General features: G+C 53.7%; 2 protein-coding genes across 2 annotated transcripts in view; one reads left to right on the forward strand and one right to left on the reverse strand.

The window, feature by feature from the left end:
* The window catches only part of LOC132244829 (uncharacterized), a 27,614-nt gene extending 22,515 nt beyond the window's left edge, over window positions 1-5,099 (reverse strand). The window contains exons 1-2 of the mRNA XM_059717351.1: window positions 5,044-5,099; window positions 1,373-1,518 (exon numbers count right to left, since the gene is read on the reverse strand). Of these exons, the coding sequence (XP_059573334.1) occupies window positions 1,373-1,418 (46 nt within the window). The 5' untranslated portion in view covers window positions 1,419-1,518; window positions 5,044-5,099. The remainder of the gene's footprint in view (window positions 1-1,372; window positions 1,519-5,043) is intronic.
* LOC132244831 (SMH class II histocompatibility antigen, beta-1 chain-like) lies at window positions 4,876-9,863 on the forward strand. The gene is made up of 4 exons (XM_059717354.1): window positions 4,876-5,173; window positions 6,832-7,125; window positions 9,221-9,304; window positions 9,783-9,863. Exons 1-4 carry the CDS (start codon window positions 4,891-4,893, stop codon window positions 9,815-9,817), a joined length of 696 nt encoding a protein of 231 aa, XP_059573337.1. The 5' UTR covers window positions 4,876-4,890; the 3' UTR covers window positions 9,818-9,863.
* Window positions 9,864-19,791: the final 9,928 nt, after the last annotated feature.

A 19,791-nucleotide genomic window follows, 5' to 3' on the forward strand; every position in this document is an offset into this window, starting at 1 on the left:
GTCTTTATGTTACACCTCTAAAGACTGAGGTGTCTGCCAGACGGCGGTGATGTTTCTTATTGATTTATGTTTAGCCTTGAACCCTGGGGGTACAGACTCAAGGCTTGCTTAGAGAGCCAGTATCCCAGGAGCCCTCACGCTGAGGGTGGGACCCAGGGAGGGGTCCCAGAACTGAAAAAAGGCCGAGACCCAGATCACGAGGTCCAAGAGGCCCAGAGCCACCTGTGTCCAGGGCTGGGCGGGGGAGGGGTCTGAGAGCTCAAGGGGCCAGAGTGTATAAGGAGGAAAATCAAAGGGAGAACATCTCTGAGGCTTAGGGCGTGGAGTAGGGGAGGAAAAGGAACCACACAGTTTGCCCTTAAGGCTAGGTCCCTGTAGGGCACCTGTAGTCAGGCCGAGAGGAACCTACCAAGGTTGGATGTCTGGACAGAGGCCAATGGGGCCTCAGACCCAGTGGAAATTTACTGGATTCGGGCTCGCTCTAAGGCCTGCTGGCAGCCTCCTTGAATCAACCTGTACTATTAAGAGCGAGGCACGGCTGGTGAACAATGAAGAGAGAGTGACATTAGAGCTGGAGCCAGGCAGGAGCAGCAAGGCCGCCAGGGGTGTCATGGCAGCCCCTGTGGCTGTGAGCCTGTCACAGAGTACTTCTATTTTTTCCTTTGAAAGGAAAATATAAATTAGTGATAAAATTATGATCACATAATCTGTGATTCCATGACTTGTTTGTTTAAAATTGGTTTAATGGACCACCGATAGTACAGTGCAGCCCCAACAGTTTTACACGGCAGGCCAGACTGTCAGTGGCCAGTACATTCATGGGCTGGATCCAGGTGTTCCTGCTCTGGCAAGTGGGTGGGCACCATCTGGCCAGGTGGGGGACAAACTGGCTTCAACACAGCCCTGATGGGGAAAGGAGCTTGACCCATCCTTGTGAAGAGGGAAAGAAGGCTAGCCAGGTGACCCTGTAGGGAGGGAAAGAGTGCATGGCCTGGCCCAACCCGGCCCTGCAGGAAAGGAAGGGGACACGGTCCAACCCTGATCCCAAAGTGGGGGAACGTGGCCCAGGCCCACGGGGGAAAGAGGCATAGCTTGGCTCAGACCAGCCATGCAGGTATTGGGGCTTGGGGATTTGGCAGGGGAAAGTGGGGGGGAGGCTGTGTTCATGGCCACCACTCGCTTGCTGCCAATTCCCCAGACCCATGGGGAGCCCCACAAGCCATGGGGCTGCATTTGGCCCCGGGGCTGGAAATTGAGCAACCCTTGTCTAGTAGATGCATAATACAGCAATTTATATTTGCTTACAGAGATAATTAATAAAACATAAATAAGAATGAAATGTTAGTTAAAATCTCAAAAGATTAAGAAATACCTGTCAGCATTTTCATTTTTACACTCAGCCTTGTATGGATAGCCATTTTAATAATATAACATGAGGTGTCGTCTTCAAAAGATCCTGCCTGTTTGAAAATATGCACAAGTGGAGCAGCTGGAAATGCTTCACAACAAGTTGTAGCGCTGAAAGAAGAAGAAAAAACAGTTAATTTCTCAATTAGTGAATCAGTTCACATTTTGGACTCTAAAAATACCCACGGTTAGTTCTGTAGACAATACATTTAGAAATCCTTTCCAAGAGTTACAAAAGTTCCATGTCCAATACAAATCACCATTTCCAAAGATATTAACAGAGCCAACAAACAGTCTTCAAAGCAACCTTGAAAACAGCACAAGAAAAGCTGGAAAGTAGGGTTTGATGCTTTTCCACCACAAATCATACTAGCCTATCTTCAAAAAGGCCAAAAGGTTCCCAAACAGTTACGACTTTTATTCCCTACCAGCCTTTACTAGACCTGAACTAGCAGCTTAAAAGTCAAAACTTTTCATTCTATTTTTAAGCCGTCTTGTTTTTTGTTTTTAATTTATTTTTAATCTTTCTTGTTTCCCCAAGAAAAGCCATTTTAAGGATCCAATCCAATTGACACTGAGATGAATGGGAGTCTTTTCATTGACTTTGCTTTGGGCTTGATTCAGTACTTTGTATTCATAGTGGATGATTTCCTCTTTGGAACCCCACCCCCCACTCCACAAGGGAAATCACCTACCACTTATGATACCACATACCAGTGTAAAAGCAGAGACTCGCCAAAACAAAAGCAAAACGCCCAACCTCCATCAATCAGTGTTAAAACAGAAACACATTTCTAAGTATGTAAATCAGGAAGAAGAGGGGCTTTTTTCAGAACTGAGGAAATCAGGACTGTTAGTCTTAACTTTACACAGAAGAGCAATTTTTAAAATATCCCATACTAAATCCTAAGATTAATGTAAAAAGATGATACTATCTCACCAGAGGAAAGCGTTTAGACAGGTGAGAAACAGAATCTAGTATTCATGGAAGGGTAATTATTGGTTTGGCTAGACACTTTTGCTTCTATTTGCTCTAATATCATTTCCCAACCTTAAAATACATTGTACTTTCTCTTTGGGTGTGCATCATACAGTATTTCATGACAATACTTTACCCATTTAAAGGTAAAAATCCCAGTGATACAACATTCAAATTGGAAGATTTAAAATTATAGCAAAAACTGGAATAAATATCCCCCACCACAATTCTGCCTAGATAAGTCTTTTGGTTTCTATTTAACAAAAGAAGATTGACAAATATAATTCTTCCTACACGTTCAAGTTCACAGGAACACAATGATTCATATACACTACAGTACTAAAATAACTGCCTTACTGGACTCATTTTTGGCATCTAAACCTATTACTTATGTTCACTTGGAAATTTTAAAAGCCTTGGTGGGGTGATGTAGTTGGGGGTAGTCCTGCTTCAAGCAGGGCATTAGACTAGGTGACCTCCTGAGGTCCCTTCCAACCCTAGTTTTCAATAATTCTGTTTAGCTTTGAGAGCTTTGAAGCACGGAAAGTTTCATTCAAGAAGTGAGACTTTCTAGTCAAGATTTTTCCCCTCCCCCCAAAATGCAGGAGCATGTGAAATCAGATTTTACTGTAAGTATTTTTAAAGCATAATTATAACTGCTATTGCTAAATGAATAGATCCTACTAGAAAGGTAAGCCAAGCAACTTCCTATGTCAGGGAGCAGATATGTAGTAAATTAACTGAGATCAAAGTGGTTCCGTAACTTCATCAAGCACTTTCTCCTTTCTTTTCCTATGTGCATGCATGACTATGCAAAGGGTGTGGGAAATAATGTTTCAGGCCTCACCGAGCCAGATATTGTGCCTATTTAATTAAAATTGGTTTAAAAAAGTTATCAACACAAGCTACACCAAGAAAACCACCTGTGAATTGGTGTGCACTACTTAAATTGGCCAGATTGAGTAAACCAGAGGTAAACTGGGTCAATTTTTTGTGTAAGCAAAGCCAGAGGCATAACCAGGAACTTTAGTGCCCTGGGGAAGACGGCGCAGAGCGCTGGAGAGGGAAGTGAGGAGTGTCAAGCGCTGGAGAGTCCCTGAAAACTGGCAGGTACAGTAATGAACAAACTGCAACTTGAGGCCTTTAGGCCTAAGGTGAATAAAACGAGGAGACAATTCCAGTCCTACTTAATGTCTTCACAGGAGCATTTCTGAAATCAGTCCCCATTAACAGGCATGAAAAATATATCCAGTTGCTATTTAAGATGCTGTAGAGAAAGCTATCATCATGGCTTCCTGTACCTAGTACACTGGTTTCTCAGCCTTTTTCAGCTCCAGGTGCCCTTCTGTAACTTGCCTGAATTTTGTGGCACCTGCATTTCAAAAATTTCACTCATTTTTTCATTATGAAAAATAGTAGACTGACTCCCACCCCTACCTCTTGCCAAGAGCTTAGACCACAGCAGATACGAACGGCTTCTGAAGCTATGGCTTCCTACCTGAAATCTCGAGGTTTGTCTTGTGAATCACATGCAGGTGTTTACATGCCTAATAGAGCTAATATCACAAAGGAGCCCAGCTGAGACTGACATTTCATGTACCGAGACAATCTTGTAAGGTCTCTTTATTTGGGATGTTGCTGGAAAAAAAAGTTGATTTTTGCCAGATGCTTACAAAAGCTGACGCATCTCTGATTCAGTGAGTCTATGTGGTGCATACGACAACCAACACCATTCCTAAGGTTACTGCAGAAATCTAAGTATTGAACCAGCCTTAACTCTTACACCTGGGCCACGTCCAGCTGGGCAGGCAGCATGGGCTAGGAAAAACAAGAACAGCACCAGCAAGGGCTGCACGTGCCCATGAGCTTCCAGTGAAAGGGGTCGCCCGGATTCACCTCCCTGGGCTAAAAGGGATCTCATTGTAAAGGGCGACTCCACCAAACTCTGTCCCCCGCACCCACTGCTCTGGGAATCGAGTGCTCAAATCCACCCGGTGCTCGCCTCACTCACTCTGTATGTGAGCCCATGCAGCCACATACATGCATGTACATGTGTGTACGTACATGCATGCACACGCATATGTATGTGTAGGTGTATACACACAGTGCAGTGTATGGGGTGCATGTGCATACCATGTGTGTGCACAGTGTGCACGTGTTTGTGTGCGTGCATGCAGGTGTACACAAACAGGCAGACGTGTATGTGCACTGCCACACGCACTCTTTCCAAGTATGTATACTGACGTGCACATGTATGTGTATACATGTACAAGTGTATATGTGGATATCCACACCCCGCCCTACCCCCTACAAACACTGGGTGCGGACTCTAGCGCAGCCGGGGCGCGTGTCTGCGCGGGGGGCGGGCGGCTCTGGAGTGCGCACCCGGACACAACGCCTGCTCCTGCCCCTCCGGCTCCCCCCGCCCCCCGCCCCCCGGCTGTGCAGAGACCCGGCCTCCATCGGGGCGGTGCCGGGCCGGTGCCGGCGCTGCCCCAGCGCTCATGTCGGTGCCGCAGGGTGTCAAAGCGGGCCTGAGGCGGCCTCGACACGCTTCCTCCGCCGCCTGCTGCTGCCGAGCGCGCGTGCCCGCGACACCCCCCCCGCCGCTCCTGCCGCGTTTCCGGGGCGACGGACGGACGCAGTCCCGGCCCTACCGGCAGCGGCGCGGGGCGTGGGGGACGGGGCCTAGGCGCGGGCACGTGACTCCCGCCGCCCAGCCTGCGCTGCACTGCGCACGCGCGAACCCTCTGCTCCTTCCCCCCCTTCGCCCCGCTGTTGTGACGCGTAAGCTCTCCATTGGCCGCGGCGCAGGTGGGCGGGCTGAGGGCGGGGCGGAGAGACTTGAACCCGTTCGTGTCCTGTCTGCACCCACCCTGGGCACCGGGTCACACCTGTGTCTACCTCCAGGCTTCCAGTTGCACCCCCTTCTCCCCCAGCACCCAGCTGCCCCGCTTTTCTCCCCATCATGATGGTGTGCATGTGATGGGAGGCAGCAGACATGGGCGTGGGAGAGGGGGCTGTCCCCAGAGCAGAGGGGAGCACATGCATGCAGAACCGCGTATCCATGGACGGGGGGCGGGGGGGGGCAAAGGACACGTGCATTGGGCAGGAGGGGTGCAAGGGGAGGGGTGGTGAGCGCAGAGTGCCCCCCCAAGCCCCTGCTGCCCCCCAGCTCCAGCTAGTGACTCCCTGAGGGAAGTGGGTGGTGGGGGGTTCTCATGCCTCTCTGTGAGCCTCCCACTGCTGCCCCCCAGGTGTGGATGAGCTCAGGACCCCCAGCCAACTGCATCTGGGAGGTAACCGGGAGCCATCAGCTACTCCAGGCTGTGGCCCAAGGGGGGCAAATCCACTCCCCAAACTGGAACTGCCCCCCACCGCCCCACACACACACACTGGAGCCCTCCACAGTGCCAGCAGGCCCAGGGCTGGGGTCCATTAACACAAGAGAGTGGAGGCTGGATGTGGAGCTGGATCCTGAGCAGGACAGAAGTAAAGTTTTGTGTTAAAGTGTGTGAACTTTTGGCAAGGCAGGAGTTGAGAGTCCCAGGGGGCGAGGACCAGACCCCCAGGCATGAGGGCTGGGTGGGCAGTGACTGCAGGGACTCAGATGTCCATGTGGGGAGAGTCATGGGGTGCAGGGACCAGGCCCTGTCCCCCCCCCTGGTGCAGGCAGGGTTTGGGCTGACTGGGGCACAGCGCTGGTGGCACCTCTGGGGCTGCAGTGGGGTCGCTGCTCTGGGCAGCTGCAGCATCCCCTGCTCGGGCTCTGCTCCCGGGCCTCACTGCCCCATGGGGAGGCTGCCCAGTGCCGCGCTGCTCCCGCACAGAGAAGCACCACTCTGGGTAGCAGGAACAACGCAGACCCAGGTCACCCAGCGCAGGTGGAATGAGAACAAGGCCATTCTTTAGCATGCAGGAGCCTACCTGCAGGAGACCTGCATGGAGAGGCTGCGGCAGTACCTGCAGCACGGGGAGGCAGCGCTGCAGAGCAGTGAGTCCCAGTGTCACCGCCCAGGACAGCACTGACCGGGCACCCCCTCACCCCAGGGAATGCCTGCCCCATCCCCCTGTGTCCAGGATGGCGACCACTGCTTCTTGGTCTTGCTGCTGGGTGAGACCCCAGCACAGCTGTAGGACACGGTGCCTCTGTCCCTGCCTTGGTCAGGCCTCCCAGCTGGGCAGAGCCCACGTGGTGTCTGTGCCCTGGCCACGTGTCTGAGAACCAGAGATCAGCTGTGTCGAACCCTGTTCCTGCAGCCCTGAGCCCAGCGCATCCGTGTCTCCCGTCCCCCACGCTCCTTCCCCAACACTGCCTGCTCCTGCCTCAAATGGGCGCTGGAGCCAGTTTGTGTGGCCCGGTGCAGGGCCCAGCCCGGGCTTCTGGCAGGGGTGCTGAGGGCCCAACAGGGCAGTCACTCTAGCAGGTGTCTCCTCCCTCCCAGAGCATCCCGTGGCACAGGTGAGCGAGAAGCCATCATCCTGGGGCGGATGCACCACCCTAGCCTGCCAGGTCCATGACTTCTGCCCCAAGGACATGGCTGCTGTCTGGCTGAAAAATGGGGAGGTGCAACCCCAGGAGACGAGCCATGCAGGGGTCCTTCCCAGCAGAGGTGAGACCTACCAGACCTGGGCCACCATCGAGATTGCCCCGAGCAGCAACCACAACTACGCCTGCAGCGTGAGGCACGAGAGCCTGGGGGCAGCTCTGAGAGTGGCCTGGGACAAGGGCCGGACGGGTGAGTGACCCCCGCACAGGGAGGGAGAAGAAACATGGTGCTCAGGAGGGAGGAGCTGACTGACCCTACTGAGCGGGGAGGAATTGGGGGGTCAGAGGATGCAGGGGTACTGATGGGGAGGGGGCACTGGGCCCATGCAGCATTGGGAACAAGTCTGGGGGTTTGCCTCACTCACAGACCCCTTCCCTCTTCCAGAGTCCAACCTAGTGCTGACTGTGGGCATCTTTATTGGTGTTGTGTGGGTCATTGCAGGTGTTTACTGCCACAGTAAGTGCTAGGAAGAGCCCTTGGAGCCAGGCCGTGCCCAGGCCTTGGTGCAGGGGAGCAGGAAGGGCTCATCACTGCTGTGCCTGGGACCTGGGAGGACAGTGGATTCTCCAGCTGCTCTGGGCTCCCAGGCCCACATGACCCGGGGGTGGCAGCAGCTGGGGCTGGGGACAGGTCTCACCCTCGCTCTCGTGGAGCTAGCAGCTCTGGCTGGGTGTGGGGCCACGGAGCTCCTTGGTGTGAGCTCTGGGTGAGAGGCAGGACCAGGCCAACTTCAGCTAATACAGTCACCACTTCTCAACACATCTGGAGGGCGCAGACCCCGGCCAGGCTCAGGAGCACAGTCCCATGCATGGTCCTGAGGTTGCTTGATGTTCACCCAGGGATGCACACGCTGCACAGCCTCTGCCTGCTGTGGCTCACAGCTCCCCAGCCTGCAGCTTGTGCAGCATCCACATTGCTGAGGAGTGTTTGGCCTCTCCCTCTCCCTGCCCAGATCCTGGGTTCCCCTGCCACCATCACCCTCCAGGCATCCACCTTCCATCTCCTTTGGGCACAGCCCTGAGATGTTGGCAGATATGATGTCCTGCAGTAACCCGACATGGGAGAGAGGCAGAGATGACCGGAGTCCCGTGGCTGCACCAGCCTCAGGCTCAGATGCCCACGGCCCGCTCATCCCCTGGTCTGGGCAGGGCCTGGAGGACCTGGAGGAGGGAGCAGGGGCTGTGCACTGGGCCAGCACCTGGTTCTGGGCACCAGCTACACAGCAAATAGCCGAGAAAAAGGGGCAGGAGCCACAGTGTCAGGTCCAGCAGGTCAGCGACAGAGGCGATACCCAGGAACCACTACTTAGTGGACCAAAGGACTGTGGCAGGGGCAGTCCTGGGCATCTGGAGGGCCATGGAGACCTCTTCAGATGGCCAAGCGGACACACCGTAGGTAGAGCCATGGGGCAGGAGGGGAGGGACTCACCCGCTCTGTCTCCAGTGCACAACGCAGGCATCCAGCTCACTGCTTCAGGCGCAGGCTGGGTCACAACTCAGGATGCAGCCGTGGCAGCTGCTGTACTGCTCACAGGCCACGGTGTTGACCTGGGTCACATCCATGGAGGAGCCCACGTACAGCCAGCTCTGCACTGGGGATGCACAGGAAGGGAGGGACTGGTGTGAGGGGGAAGCCACATCGGAGGCAATGTGCACGTGCACATGATGGGAAGGAGAGGGAGCAAGGCCTGCCTGTGCTGGGCTTGCTGAGAGCTTGTTTGGCGGGCTGGGTGTGTGGGTCCTATGCTCTGAGCAGCAGTTTTGCGTGCTGCTAGCTGAGTGGTTGCTGAGCTAAGCACAGACAGCCAAAGAGCCTGAGGATGAAACAACGCAGTCAGTGCTCACCTGTCAGTCGAAGCTGCGTGGACTGAACTGAGAAGCAAGTGAACAGGCATTCAGTTTTTTTCAGGAAAGGCAGCCACATCCCCACAGTGGCGCTGGGGGGCGCTAGAGCATGGCTTCCTGCCTGCCAGCCACTGCCAAAAGAAGGGACTGAAGCTCCAGCGGAGGGCACGGGCCCCAGCCTGAGGAGGACTGCCCCACAGGCAAACCCTGGCTGTGGGCTGGGCCGGGAAGGGGATTGGTGGGATGGGCGAAGCCTGGAGCCTGGGGGCAGGGCTTGTGCAGGCGGCAGGGCATGGAACTTTGGGGCATCCTCATTGTGCGGGGGGCCCCTTAGGGTAGGGGGTCTGCAAGCGGGGCTCTGGGGGTGCCTGGCCTGGCTGGGGTTGCTAAGAGGGGGTCTGCCCCCTCAGCCCTGCACTTACCCTAGTGACCCCGTGCAGGCAACGCTATCCTGGAGCTGTTGAAGGAGAAGGTGAACAAGCAGGCGTGGAGTGTACATACTTTTTCCTATCTTCAAGGCCGCGGTGAGTGAAGCAGTTGCATAGGAGTTACAAAGAACAAACACTTTCCCTTATCTGTTCTACTGTACAGAGCCAGCAATTCTCCACAAAGCGGTTATGTCATCTTATAACTCAAATGATCAAAGTTTAAGGCATTTATTTTTTTTCTGATTCCACAGTCCCCCCCTTTGAGACTATTTAGTCTCACTTTAGCCTTAAACTTCCATTCTCATGAGCCCCTCTATTTCATCATGCAGCCTTTCATGTTTTCTTTCAATCTGCTCACGCTTTTGTAACACCATTATTCTAGACTCTGCCGTGGGTTTTCTTGCCTTGCTAAAGCTTCTATTGTGGCTGAAATGTTAATTATGGCTAATTCCAATTCTCTTATTTCAAGCCACGGTATGAAGGCTCTCACAAATTGATGGAACCCTGTGTTTTTGGTAGCTAAGGGGTTAACCGCCCTTTTCATGTGATGGTTGACATTTTTTACTTGTTCCAGATATATTGCACTATGCAGTTCGAAACCAGGGATAACACGTCCACGACTGCATGCCCCCACTCAATTCCAGGGCAAGATTTTATGAGCCCTGTTTCCGCAGATCCAGGAAAGGCCCGGGATAAAAAGGGTACTCAAATCTGGACAGCTGTTGTGCCATATACGACACTTTCGATTGATATGCATCGTATAGGACGGACCACGTTCGGCTGCTATCCTGCTGGACCGAGATATATTACAAGAAGTAAAATTGGAGTGAATGTCAAATTCCGATCTGTTTGCAATGAGAGCAACATGAGGTTCCTTAGAAAAGTTGTAGACCATGAATCCTGTACAACTGAGAGAGGGTACTTTACCCAACAGCATTCCACTGGTGCTAGTAGGGCTATAATCTAGAGTAGTTAGGCAATGAGGGTAGTGTCCTACAGGTGTGGCTTTATTGTAAGCTCCGGTGTTGTTGGATCTGTAACAGAAAGACGCCTCTACTCTTGGGGAGATTATCCAGATAGCAGGGGCGGCCCTCCTTTCCTTAGGAGCGGACCGATGGGCAGCTAACGAGTAGTGTCTAAGGCAGCCGCCGTTAATTTTTCCCCATTGCTGGAGGGATATTGGCACTCCGATCATTGGGATTCATTGGTGTAGGTGCGCTGGGCTGTGAGAGCATATCCAGCAGTCACTTTTATTTCCAGCTTGAGCCACCGTAAAGGAGATCTGCAAGTACAAATTTTTCTCCCACCCCCCTTGGGTGATACTAAGATACCCAGGTGTGATGTATCAGGATATCAGTGCCATTTTTAGAGACAGGAGGGACAAAGAATTTCAACAACAAATATAACCAGCACCAGTAAGAGAAAGAACACTAGCAGCCAAACCCAGGATGGCAGCCAAAGCCTTTCTTTGTCCTCTGGGCTCAGGTTACCTAAAGGACTGAGAATGTCGGCTCTTGGTCTTGATCGAGGTGGTGATCTTCCGAGTGGGAGCTTTACTTTCTTCAAGGCCGAAGATGATATCTTTATTCTTCAACTGATGAATCTGGCTGGGCTGAGGTGTTGGGTTCAGGGGAGAGGTTACTAGCACTTGCACCCTGATGCTCCTCACTTGCCTGAGTGAGGTCCCGAGGGTCTTTGTCCTTGGCCTCAGGGAAAGGTCCCAACCTGGGTTGGAATTCAGCTGCTTTGGGTTCCAATGGAGGTGATACCTTCTTGCAGTGTGAGGCGTGAGTCCACGTTTGGTGGCCTTGGCAACGAACAGCAGAATTAGTGGTCAGAAGTACCTGAAAAGGTCCCTTCCATCTGGGTTGAAGTGCGTTTTTCCATTGATAGACCTTTACGTAGACCCAATCTCCTGCTTTGAGGTTGTGACATGGAACATCCGGTGGTTGAGGTAAGGCTTCTTGGACCTGGGCTGCAGCCTGATGTTGAACCGGTTGTTGCTGATGTGGGAGTCTCAGGAGAGCAGGGTTCGAACAAAGGTCAAGGATATCCTCTGCTGGCTCTGGTGGTGGGGGTGCCCCGGGCAATGCTGGATACATCAGAGCGGTGGCCGGCGTGTAATTTGGGGGAGCAGCCAATTTCTCCCAAACAGCTTTTAACTGCTGTTTTAATTTTTCTTGAGAGTCTTTTAGACTTCTAGTTTGAGATTCTGTCTGCCTTTTGGACATTTCATCATACCAATAAAAGTATATGTCCCACTGGTTTTGTGGTGTCTTGGATCCATGGGACTCTAAAGCCCCTCTTAAGTGCACTATTTTATCCCGATCCAATGTTCCTTCCTGTGGAAAATGCTTCACGGGATCATCCCTAGTATCCCAGTTCCACTTATCCAGGTACTTGCAAGCCTCGGGAGAATAGTGTGTGTACATGAAGTACGCCGGAGTCCCCTTAGGGGGGACGGGAACTTGCTTAGACTGACTTGTTCCCATTTTCAGTCACACAGGGAGACGTAGGAGAGGCTTATTTAGGATTTCCGGGCCGCTCAGTGCCTTGCCCCGCAGCTTTTCACCGCCCAGACAAAAGGCTTCTGACCCGACACCGGCTCATAAAATGGAAATGGGGAGGGAAACACAAGAGGGATCCTTTCACTCCTGTTCTCGGCAGAAGCTACTGGGACAAGGGGTTTGGAAAAGACAAAATCACTCAGACGCCCTGTCCACTGGGTCACGAGGTTCCAGCTGGGCCCCTTGCTTTCGACGCTACCTTTTTAGGCAGAATTGGGGTGGCTAGACCCAGCCTTAGTCCCAGACCTGGTCAGTGGCTCATTTTTCTAAATACACACACGCACATTCATTCAATAGCCAGAGAGAAAAAGAGCAAATTACTCGGAAGCCCTGTCCACTGGGTCACGAGGTTCCAGTTGGGCCGCCTTGCTTTCCAAACTGCCCTGTCAGGCAGAATTGGGGCGGCTGAACCCAACCGTAGTCTCAGGCCTGGTCAGTGGCTCATATTTCTAAATATGCACACACGCGCATTCATTCAGTCAGCCAGACCTCCTCCCCCACACCGCCTTAGCTAATTAACTACAAGCCCAATGTGCTGTTGTATGAAGGTGCTTCAAACTCTTTCTCCCTGAATAAAACGTACGTTACCAGACACAAAATTGGATCCTTTACCAGACAGAAAAGTTTAGCCGGCAGTAAGGTTCAGACTGACCTGGGTTTTGTCATTACCCCTGGTGACACGTCGGCATGACGATCTTGTCTTTTCTTCTCTCTTAGGTGTCTGGTGAGACTTGAGACCCCAAGCATTCTGTGCATGGGCCCAAGGCAAGGACACAAGAGAAGAGGCTTCAGAAAACTACAATTAGTGAGAAGCCACTTACATGCTCAGACAGGCAGAGGCAGCAAGGCTGTCATCCCATGGACCCATCCCGGCAGATCGGGCAGGGGAGGACGAAGGGAGGGGACGACGGGGGTGGAAGGGGAGGGGAGGAGTGCAGGGTTTCACCTCCTCAGGGTGAAGCAGCACGGGAGCAGCCAGGCGAGCTGGAGCCTGCGGGAGAAGGGCAGAGTCAGGGCACGCTCAGTGTGGGGTCCTTCCACCCAACCCCGGGAACAACCACGGGGTAAAGGAGCATCTCCCCAGCAGGGAGCAGGATGTGGCTCTCACACATGGCTCAGTGGGGCTTTCTGTCCCAGTGGGCCTGGCCTGGGCCAGAAGCTCTGATTCCCAGGATGAACCCCTAGCAACAGGGTCCTGAGGCCCAGAGTTGGGCAATGAGAGGCCAACCCAGGAGATAGCTGGTCCATGCAGGGCACTAGGGCCCTGGCAGACAGGTGGCACGGGTCATCCTGAGTGGCCTGGAGGCAGGGGGCACCCGATCATCATGTGGGCTGGTAGAGGGGCAGCCCCTCAGGCCTGGGTCTGGTTTGGGTGCAGGGGGGAAACTTACCTCCTTGCTGCCCCCGACCTTCTCCTCCTCCCCTTTGCCACAGTGTCAGCCCTGCAGGTGGGAGGCAGAGACACTGGTCACCTCCCATTCACCCCAAGCCCCCAGGCACCGGCCACTCCCACCACCCCATTCCCAGGCCTCCCCTCTCCCCATTACTGCCTTTGTACCAGGGACCGGCCCTGGGTGTCCTGCCAGACTCACCTCCCTTCCTCCCGCTGTGCTGCCTGCGCCTAGGTCTGGTTCCTGGCTGCCGTCTGGACATACACAACAGGGACGGCTCCCAGCACAGAAAGCCCAGGCCTGCAGCGCCCCTGTCCCAGCCCTGCCCCACCTAGACACTCAGGGCGCTGGAGGGAGTTGTGGGCAAGGCACTTACTGAAGACACGCTAGTCATACCCCTTCATTCACCTCTTCCCTTCCTGGGCTCCTGGCCCCCACCCTGTCCTTCTCCCAACCTGCGAGACCCTTTCCGGGACCAGGAATGGGCTCCTGGCTCCAGCCCTCCTTCAGCTCCCCTACTGATCCCACGCTCACAACCTAACGCTAGCGAAAGCATCATGTTTGCCGGCTGTAGGGCCACTTATGGCTCTGGACTGACTCACGGAGCTGGCTGATTTGGCTTGGAGCATGAAACATTTCTTTAGAAAAAGCCCAAAAAAACTAGGCACATCATCATACCTTTCCCCCTGTCTTGTCATCTTTGGACCCTGCAAGGCTTTGTTCCACAGGGGCAGGGGGTCACAGCCCATGTCTACCAGGCAGAGGGCCCTTGTCTGTGTGGAGGCGTTCTGATTTTGGGGGCCCTCTGCCTGGGTGCTGGCTTCCACAGTGGGGGGAGCACTTGTCTGCATCCCACCCTCAACCCCCTGGAAGGGGCATTTCTGCCTGATTGCACAAGAAGCAACTGGTCAGAGATGGATCATGGACTGAATTCAAGCCCAACAGGCCCTTTGACTGAAGAACTCCCTGACTTGCAAAGACTCCTGCTTCCAGCCCGCCAGCCTGCCCTGCAGCAGGAACGCTGCACATGACACCCCCAGCACCCCCACACACTAGCAGTATAAAAAGCATCAAACCTGTCCCTGGGCCCGGGGATCCCAGGGGTTGGTTGTTATCCCCTGTCCCAGGTGAGTCCCCAGCTCCAGGTCCCCCCAGACACTCGTATTCGGGAAGGACTGTCCCTGTGATCGGGGGATGAGCCCACGACCCTCCATTAGTCTTGGAGGGCCCGTGGAGTTGGTGGGAGACAGAGACTGTCCCCCGGGGTCCCATGTGCTGCATGGGGCTGGGAGGGGCATGGGTCACCTGGGGAGAGACCCCCACCCTCAGAGCTGCCCGTCCCACTCCCTGGGCAGGGGAAAGACTCATGGCAGCGGGGTGGTGCGGCCACGTCTGGCCCCTCACCTCTTTTGCCACCTGCACAGCTCCCGGCCCTGTGGGGAGACAAGGGGCCACCCATCAGCTGGGCCCACGCTGCTGCAGGGCGCAGGGTGACCAGCCCCTCCAGGGCACAATGCGTGGGGGCACCTGCCAGGAGTCCTGCGTGCCACATGGGCAGGGCCTCCCTCCACAGGGGTCGCATGGCAATCCGTCCGGGGAGCAGGAACTTGTCCCCTCCCCTTGCAACCACGCAAGTCCCTCCACCGCTCACGCCAGTCCCAAACTCACCGGGTGCAGGGTCCCTCCTCTCGTGTACTTGTCCAATGGAGGGGACAGATGGGGACCCCTTAATGGGGGGCAGTTTACTTTTGGCTCATCCGTCTGTGCCCAGGCTGGCATCTGGTGCTGAGAGGACATGAGAGCTGAGCGTCAGGCTGGGTGGCACTGAGCACCACTTTTAGGATGGGGATCCCAGAGCCCGTATGAGCGCCACCTTGCAAGGGAGCAGAGGGCAGCAGGGCCATGGCCAGGAGGAAGGCTCCCAGGGCTGGGGCATGGGCAGGGGCTGCAGGGTAAGGACCTGGCCCAGCGTGAGGAGCCCATGGGGGCCAGTCCTGTTCCCCTTCCCCAGGGAACTTGCTGGTGAAGAGCAGGGGGTGACAGTTTGGTGGGGGTGGCACAGGGCGGGGGCTGTCCAGATTGCACCTTGGACAGCGTGGGCTTAGCCTGCTAGCCAAACCCTGGCGGGAGGGGAAGCCACACAGCCCTGTGGACTCTCGTGCTGCCCAGCCCTTCTTGCTCCCATGGCGGGGCACGTGCCCAGGTCTCATCCAGGTTCCTGGAGCGCAGGCGCACGGGGGGCAGCTTCTCCCGCTGGAGCATCTGCAAAGAAACACAGCCCTGAGCTGAAGGAGGGAAAGAGGAGCCGGACTGCCGCGAGCAGGGACGAGGCATGGGGCCGAGTGCTGGGCCCTTGCCCACCCTCAGCCCCCGCTCACAGCTTGTCACATCTCCCAAAAGTCCCCGGGACGGACCCGCGCCGTGTCCCCAGGGCCGCCCCCACGGCTGAGTGAGAAAGGGCACTCATGTCTGCAACTGGTGCTTGCCTCCGACACCCAGATAGGCAAGCTACCTAACTACCTAACTAATGCCTAAGGAACTACTAATCTAACTAAGAAACAAACAGACAACTAACTAACGAACTAATGAAATAACTAACTATTGAACTATCTAACGTACTAACAAACAACCTATCAACTACAAACTACCTACCTAACAAACTAAGAAACTAACTAGCTAACAAACTAACAATGTAACTGGCTAACGAACTAAGAAGCTACCTAAAGAACTAACAAACTACCCAACAAACTGCTAAAGTAAGGAACTAACTAACCAACAGAGATAAGGCAGGAGGACGAGGAAGGGCAAGTGGTGCGGACGGACGAAGGGCAGGAGAGCACTGGGAGGAGCCGGTATCTGAGAGTGAGGCTGGGCATTGTGATGTCACTGGACACAACAGCTCTTTTGCCATGGCAACCAGGGGTCTCCCTCCCACCCGGGCAAGGTGCTGAGTGCGGGGGCTGTGGGCGCCTTTGGCTTGGCCTGGCCTGGGGGTGCTCCCGCCCCAGATGACCTGAGCCCCTGCACTCTTTGGGCGCATTGTCTGTCCTTGTCCGTGTGGCCCAAGCAGTGACCGCCCTGGCTGGTCACAGCAGTGACCGCCCTGGTGCAGGGAGTCCCAGTTAAACAGTAGCCCCCTCTGATCACTGCCCGGTGGGGTGGGGCTGGGAACACAGAGCCCAGCTCGGCCTCAGCCCCATCTGCAAATCCAGAGTTACAATGGCCTCCGAACCCTCCACCCCTGCTTCTGTCGGAGAGAAATAGCTCCCATTCCTCTTGCCCCTGCTCAGATACAGCTCAGCTCCCCAGCACGGTGCAGTCACTAGGAGTGGACTTTCCTGATGGTCCTCTTGCCCCACACTCACCCCCGCCACCAGCAAGGGGACAGGGCGAACTCGTGCAGCTCAGGGGGACACTCCCTGGGCTCTGTTACTCCACATGGGGAAGGGGGAGCAGGGACGGGCATGCTCATAGTTGTGGCACAACCGAATCGCCAACAGGACACTTGTGGGCTCCTCACATGAGCCCCAGTGCCAGGGATGGGCCCAACGATAGTGCTTGCTCTATGGCATGGGTCCCAGTGATGAGGCACTCACTCAGACCTCCATGCCTTTGGCGTCTGTCCACGAGTCACTATTCAGCTGAGACCGGGGCGGGCAAACAGCTTGATCTTTATTAGGAACAGGATTCAGCAACTCACAAGCTCACAGCTTGCAGGGAGAACTACAACTACCCACCAGCACAAACCACACCTGCAGGGAATCACGGGGAGAGACTGGGTCATCCCACTGCTAGCCCCTTCAAGGGACCTCCCATGTACCACATCCCCGTCCTTTACTCGGGCAGCTCCCTCTTACCTACTTGGATGTTCATCGGGCGCTACTTTAACTGGTGTGGAAGAAATCAAACTTCGTGTTGTGGTTGTATTAGAATTGGCAGAGCCATCTAGCTTTATTTAAAACTATACAAGTGATCACAGGGAGAGTTCTCAAAGGAACTCTGACCTCTACGAATTTACAAGCGTATTTATACTTTAGACAGCGAGAAAAGCTGCAGGGTTCAGACAAAGCAACCTGGGGAGAAACAGAAAGGTGTTGATCATTCGTTTGTCACACCTAAGCAGTTTACTTATTTAGAAAAAAACACTATGTTTTGGGAACAGTTCTCAGCTTCTGGTTCAGCGGAAAGGAGGAGGTTAACATCTGCACACAGACAAAACAAGGCATGAAGGTTTTTCCTTATCTTAGAACATCTAAAAACACATGGCATCAGCATCAGCTCCTTTTTCTCTTCTCTTTCTCTCTCTTCTTAGTCAAGTAACAGGCCTGGTGAAACTTATTTCCACACTGGGGACGTTTCAGGATCATGGAGCCAGAGGTTGCTAGCACTCGGCTCACCAGTGGGCTCTAGCCTTTACCGCTATCCCATTATGGTCCTTGTTCTTCACAGGCAATCTCACCACACGTCCACTCTTAGTTGGCGTGGTGGCATCAGGTTCCTCTGGGCAACAGCTGGATTCTCTGCAATGTGATGAAACTCTTGCTCATGGTGGTCTGGTTCATCTTCTGAAGATTGCTCTGCTGCCATTTCTTGAGGTACACCAACTTGTCGTGCTGGGACTGACAAGCAATCCTATCCTAAGTGTCTTCTGTTCCTCCTGATTACCGCTGGGGGCTGTTGCACGGTTCATCCCTTTTTGCCGTGATGGATGCTGGTGTCCAACTTGTACTTGTTTGCATCCCTACTTCTCCCCGTGTGGTAGAGGCAGCAGGAAAGCAGCTGTGCAGACGCAGCACTCCTTCTGGTGCCTTTGATGGTCCCGCAAGTTGTGGGAGGCGATCGACGGTCGTCTGGGTGTCAGCACCGCCGTTGTAGCAGGGAGGGGACTGCGCAGGAGTCTCCCCATCAGAAGCTGCCCTGGACCTTACTCAAGACTGGAAATGGGCATGTTGCTCAGATTGAGTAAAGTAGATCAGAGCCGTCCTGCAATGTCGTCTTAAGTGTTGATTTGTTGGTCTGCACTGTGCGGTCAGCCTGGCCTTTGGATTGTGGGTACCCAGGCCTAGAATGGGTGATGGTTATGCCCCAGTCGGTCGCAAATTGTTTCATCGTGTGACTTGCAAATGGCACGTGATCACAGACAATTTCTCTAGGTATGAAATGGTGAGCAAACACAGACTTTGTTTTGCCTACTACCATGCCAGCTGTTTGTCTGGCAGGTGCATGTCATATTGAATTAAATAGTTTGAATGTTTGTAAAGGTTGCCCATTAGCCAGTTTCAGGAAGAAGACAAGATTTACCTCCTTATCTAGGCCATTGTTTTGGCCTACGTGCGGAAGGTCCTGACTTTGCTCAAAGTCTTAACTTTTGAATTTTATCTTTAGAAGCCTTTAACAAAGAGAACCTAAAAATGACCCTTAAGCAAATATCCCAAATTCCGAGAGATGAAACCCTAGGGCCTTTGAAAAAATTGGAAAGAAAAGGTCACTTGCAGTGGTATGAAAGTTCCCCAAAGTAATTAAAATGATCAACAGAAGAAACTGATTACCAAGTAAAAGAATCTGTTGAGTAAGATCCGAGCCCAAATTTGGGGGTAGTGACAGGTTTGGGTAGGAGGGGCACAGGATGGCAACTCACTCAAGAAAAACTGTAACCTACTGACCCAATTTGGAGGTAAACTTCACTTGCAGAACAACGAAGGAAGAATCACAAGTGTAGAACGGATCAGACTGATCACCTGAAGCACCCTCTCCACGAACGCGAATCTTTTAGTTCATGCTGAAGCTGCAGAGTGCCCGAAAGGGACTGAAGGAAGGGGACTTAGTCCTATCACTGCTGAGGCCAGCCCATTGAATCGTATTGCTGAGGCGAGCCCATTGAACCGTACTACTGAGGCCAACCCATTAAATTGTACTACTGAGGAATGAAACCATATTTCGGTGTTTGGCTTCTTGGAATTCTAGGATTGGAAGTGTCATGACCCAATGATTTTGTGTGTGCTTTGGCACTGCACAATTGTTTCCCGCCACATGGAGCTTTCTTTGCACGGTGCAATTCTCAGCTGCAGAGACAAAACCCCCGGTGCAAAGGAGTTCCTGCCACCCATATGTAAATTTGTTCTCCACTATTGGCTGTTTCTAAATTATTCCCACGTGGTGGCTAGCGATTGGCTTGCTAGCCGTATAAGAGGCTTGAGCAGTTTCCGCCCAAGCCGGAGATCTCCGAGAATCTCGGGAGGACCCCGAGAACCCCGATTCCGAGAATTCCGGGAGAAATCCGAGAGAATTCCATGATTACTTCGTGGACTTCTGCGTAAATCTCAGACCGAATGGTGGCCTGATCAACTACCAAGAACCTCTCCCTGTCATCGAACGATCCCGACGTATCCCTACCCTGTGCGCTCGTCGAGAGTCACCTTTCGGACTCTCATTGTGGTATCCAGAGCTCTGTTCGTTTAGCGGAGCCTAGCAAACTCCGCTCGTGTGTCTTCGTGGAGCATAGCAAACTCCACGTGTGTTCGTTTGTAACTGCAACTCAAGCAAGTGTTTCCTGCCTGCACCACGACCATCTACGGTGTAAGTAAAGTTTTCTTTGTTCAACCGCTACGAGTCCATGCCTAATTCT

This window comes from Alligator mississippiensis, chromosome 14 (genome assembly GCF_030867095.1).
Source record: "Alligator mississippiensis isolate rAllMis1 chromosome 14, rAllMis1, whole genome shotgun sequence".
Taxonomy (NCBI): Eukaryota; Metazoa; Chordata; order Crocodylia; family Alligatoridae; genus Alligator; species Alligator mississippiensis.

Excerpts from the sequence above, each read along its gene's own strand:
- LOC132244831 (XM_059717354.1), top strand. The coding sequence starts at position 4,891 with ATGTCGGTGCCGCAGGGTGTCAAAGCGGGCCTGAGGCGGCCTCGACAC. Across the intron at positions 5,174-6,831 it reads TCGCCCCGCTGTTGTGACGC|AGCATCCCGTGGCACAGGTG; the intron begins GTAAGCTCTCCA and ends CCTCCCTCCCAG. Across the intron at positions 7,126-9,220 it reads CTGGGACAAGGGCCGGACGG|GCAACGCTATCCTGGAGCTG; the intron begins GTGAGTGACCCC and ends GACCCCGTGCAG.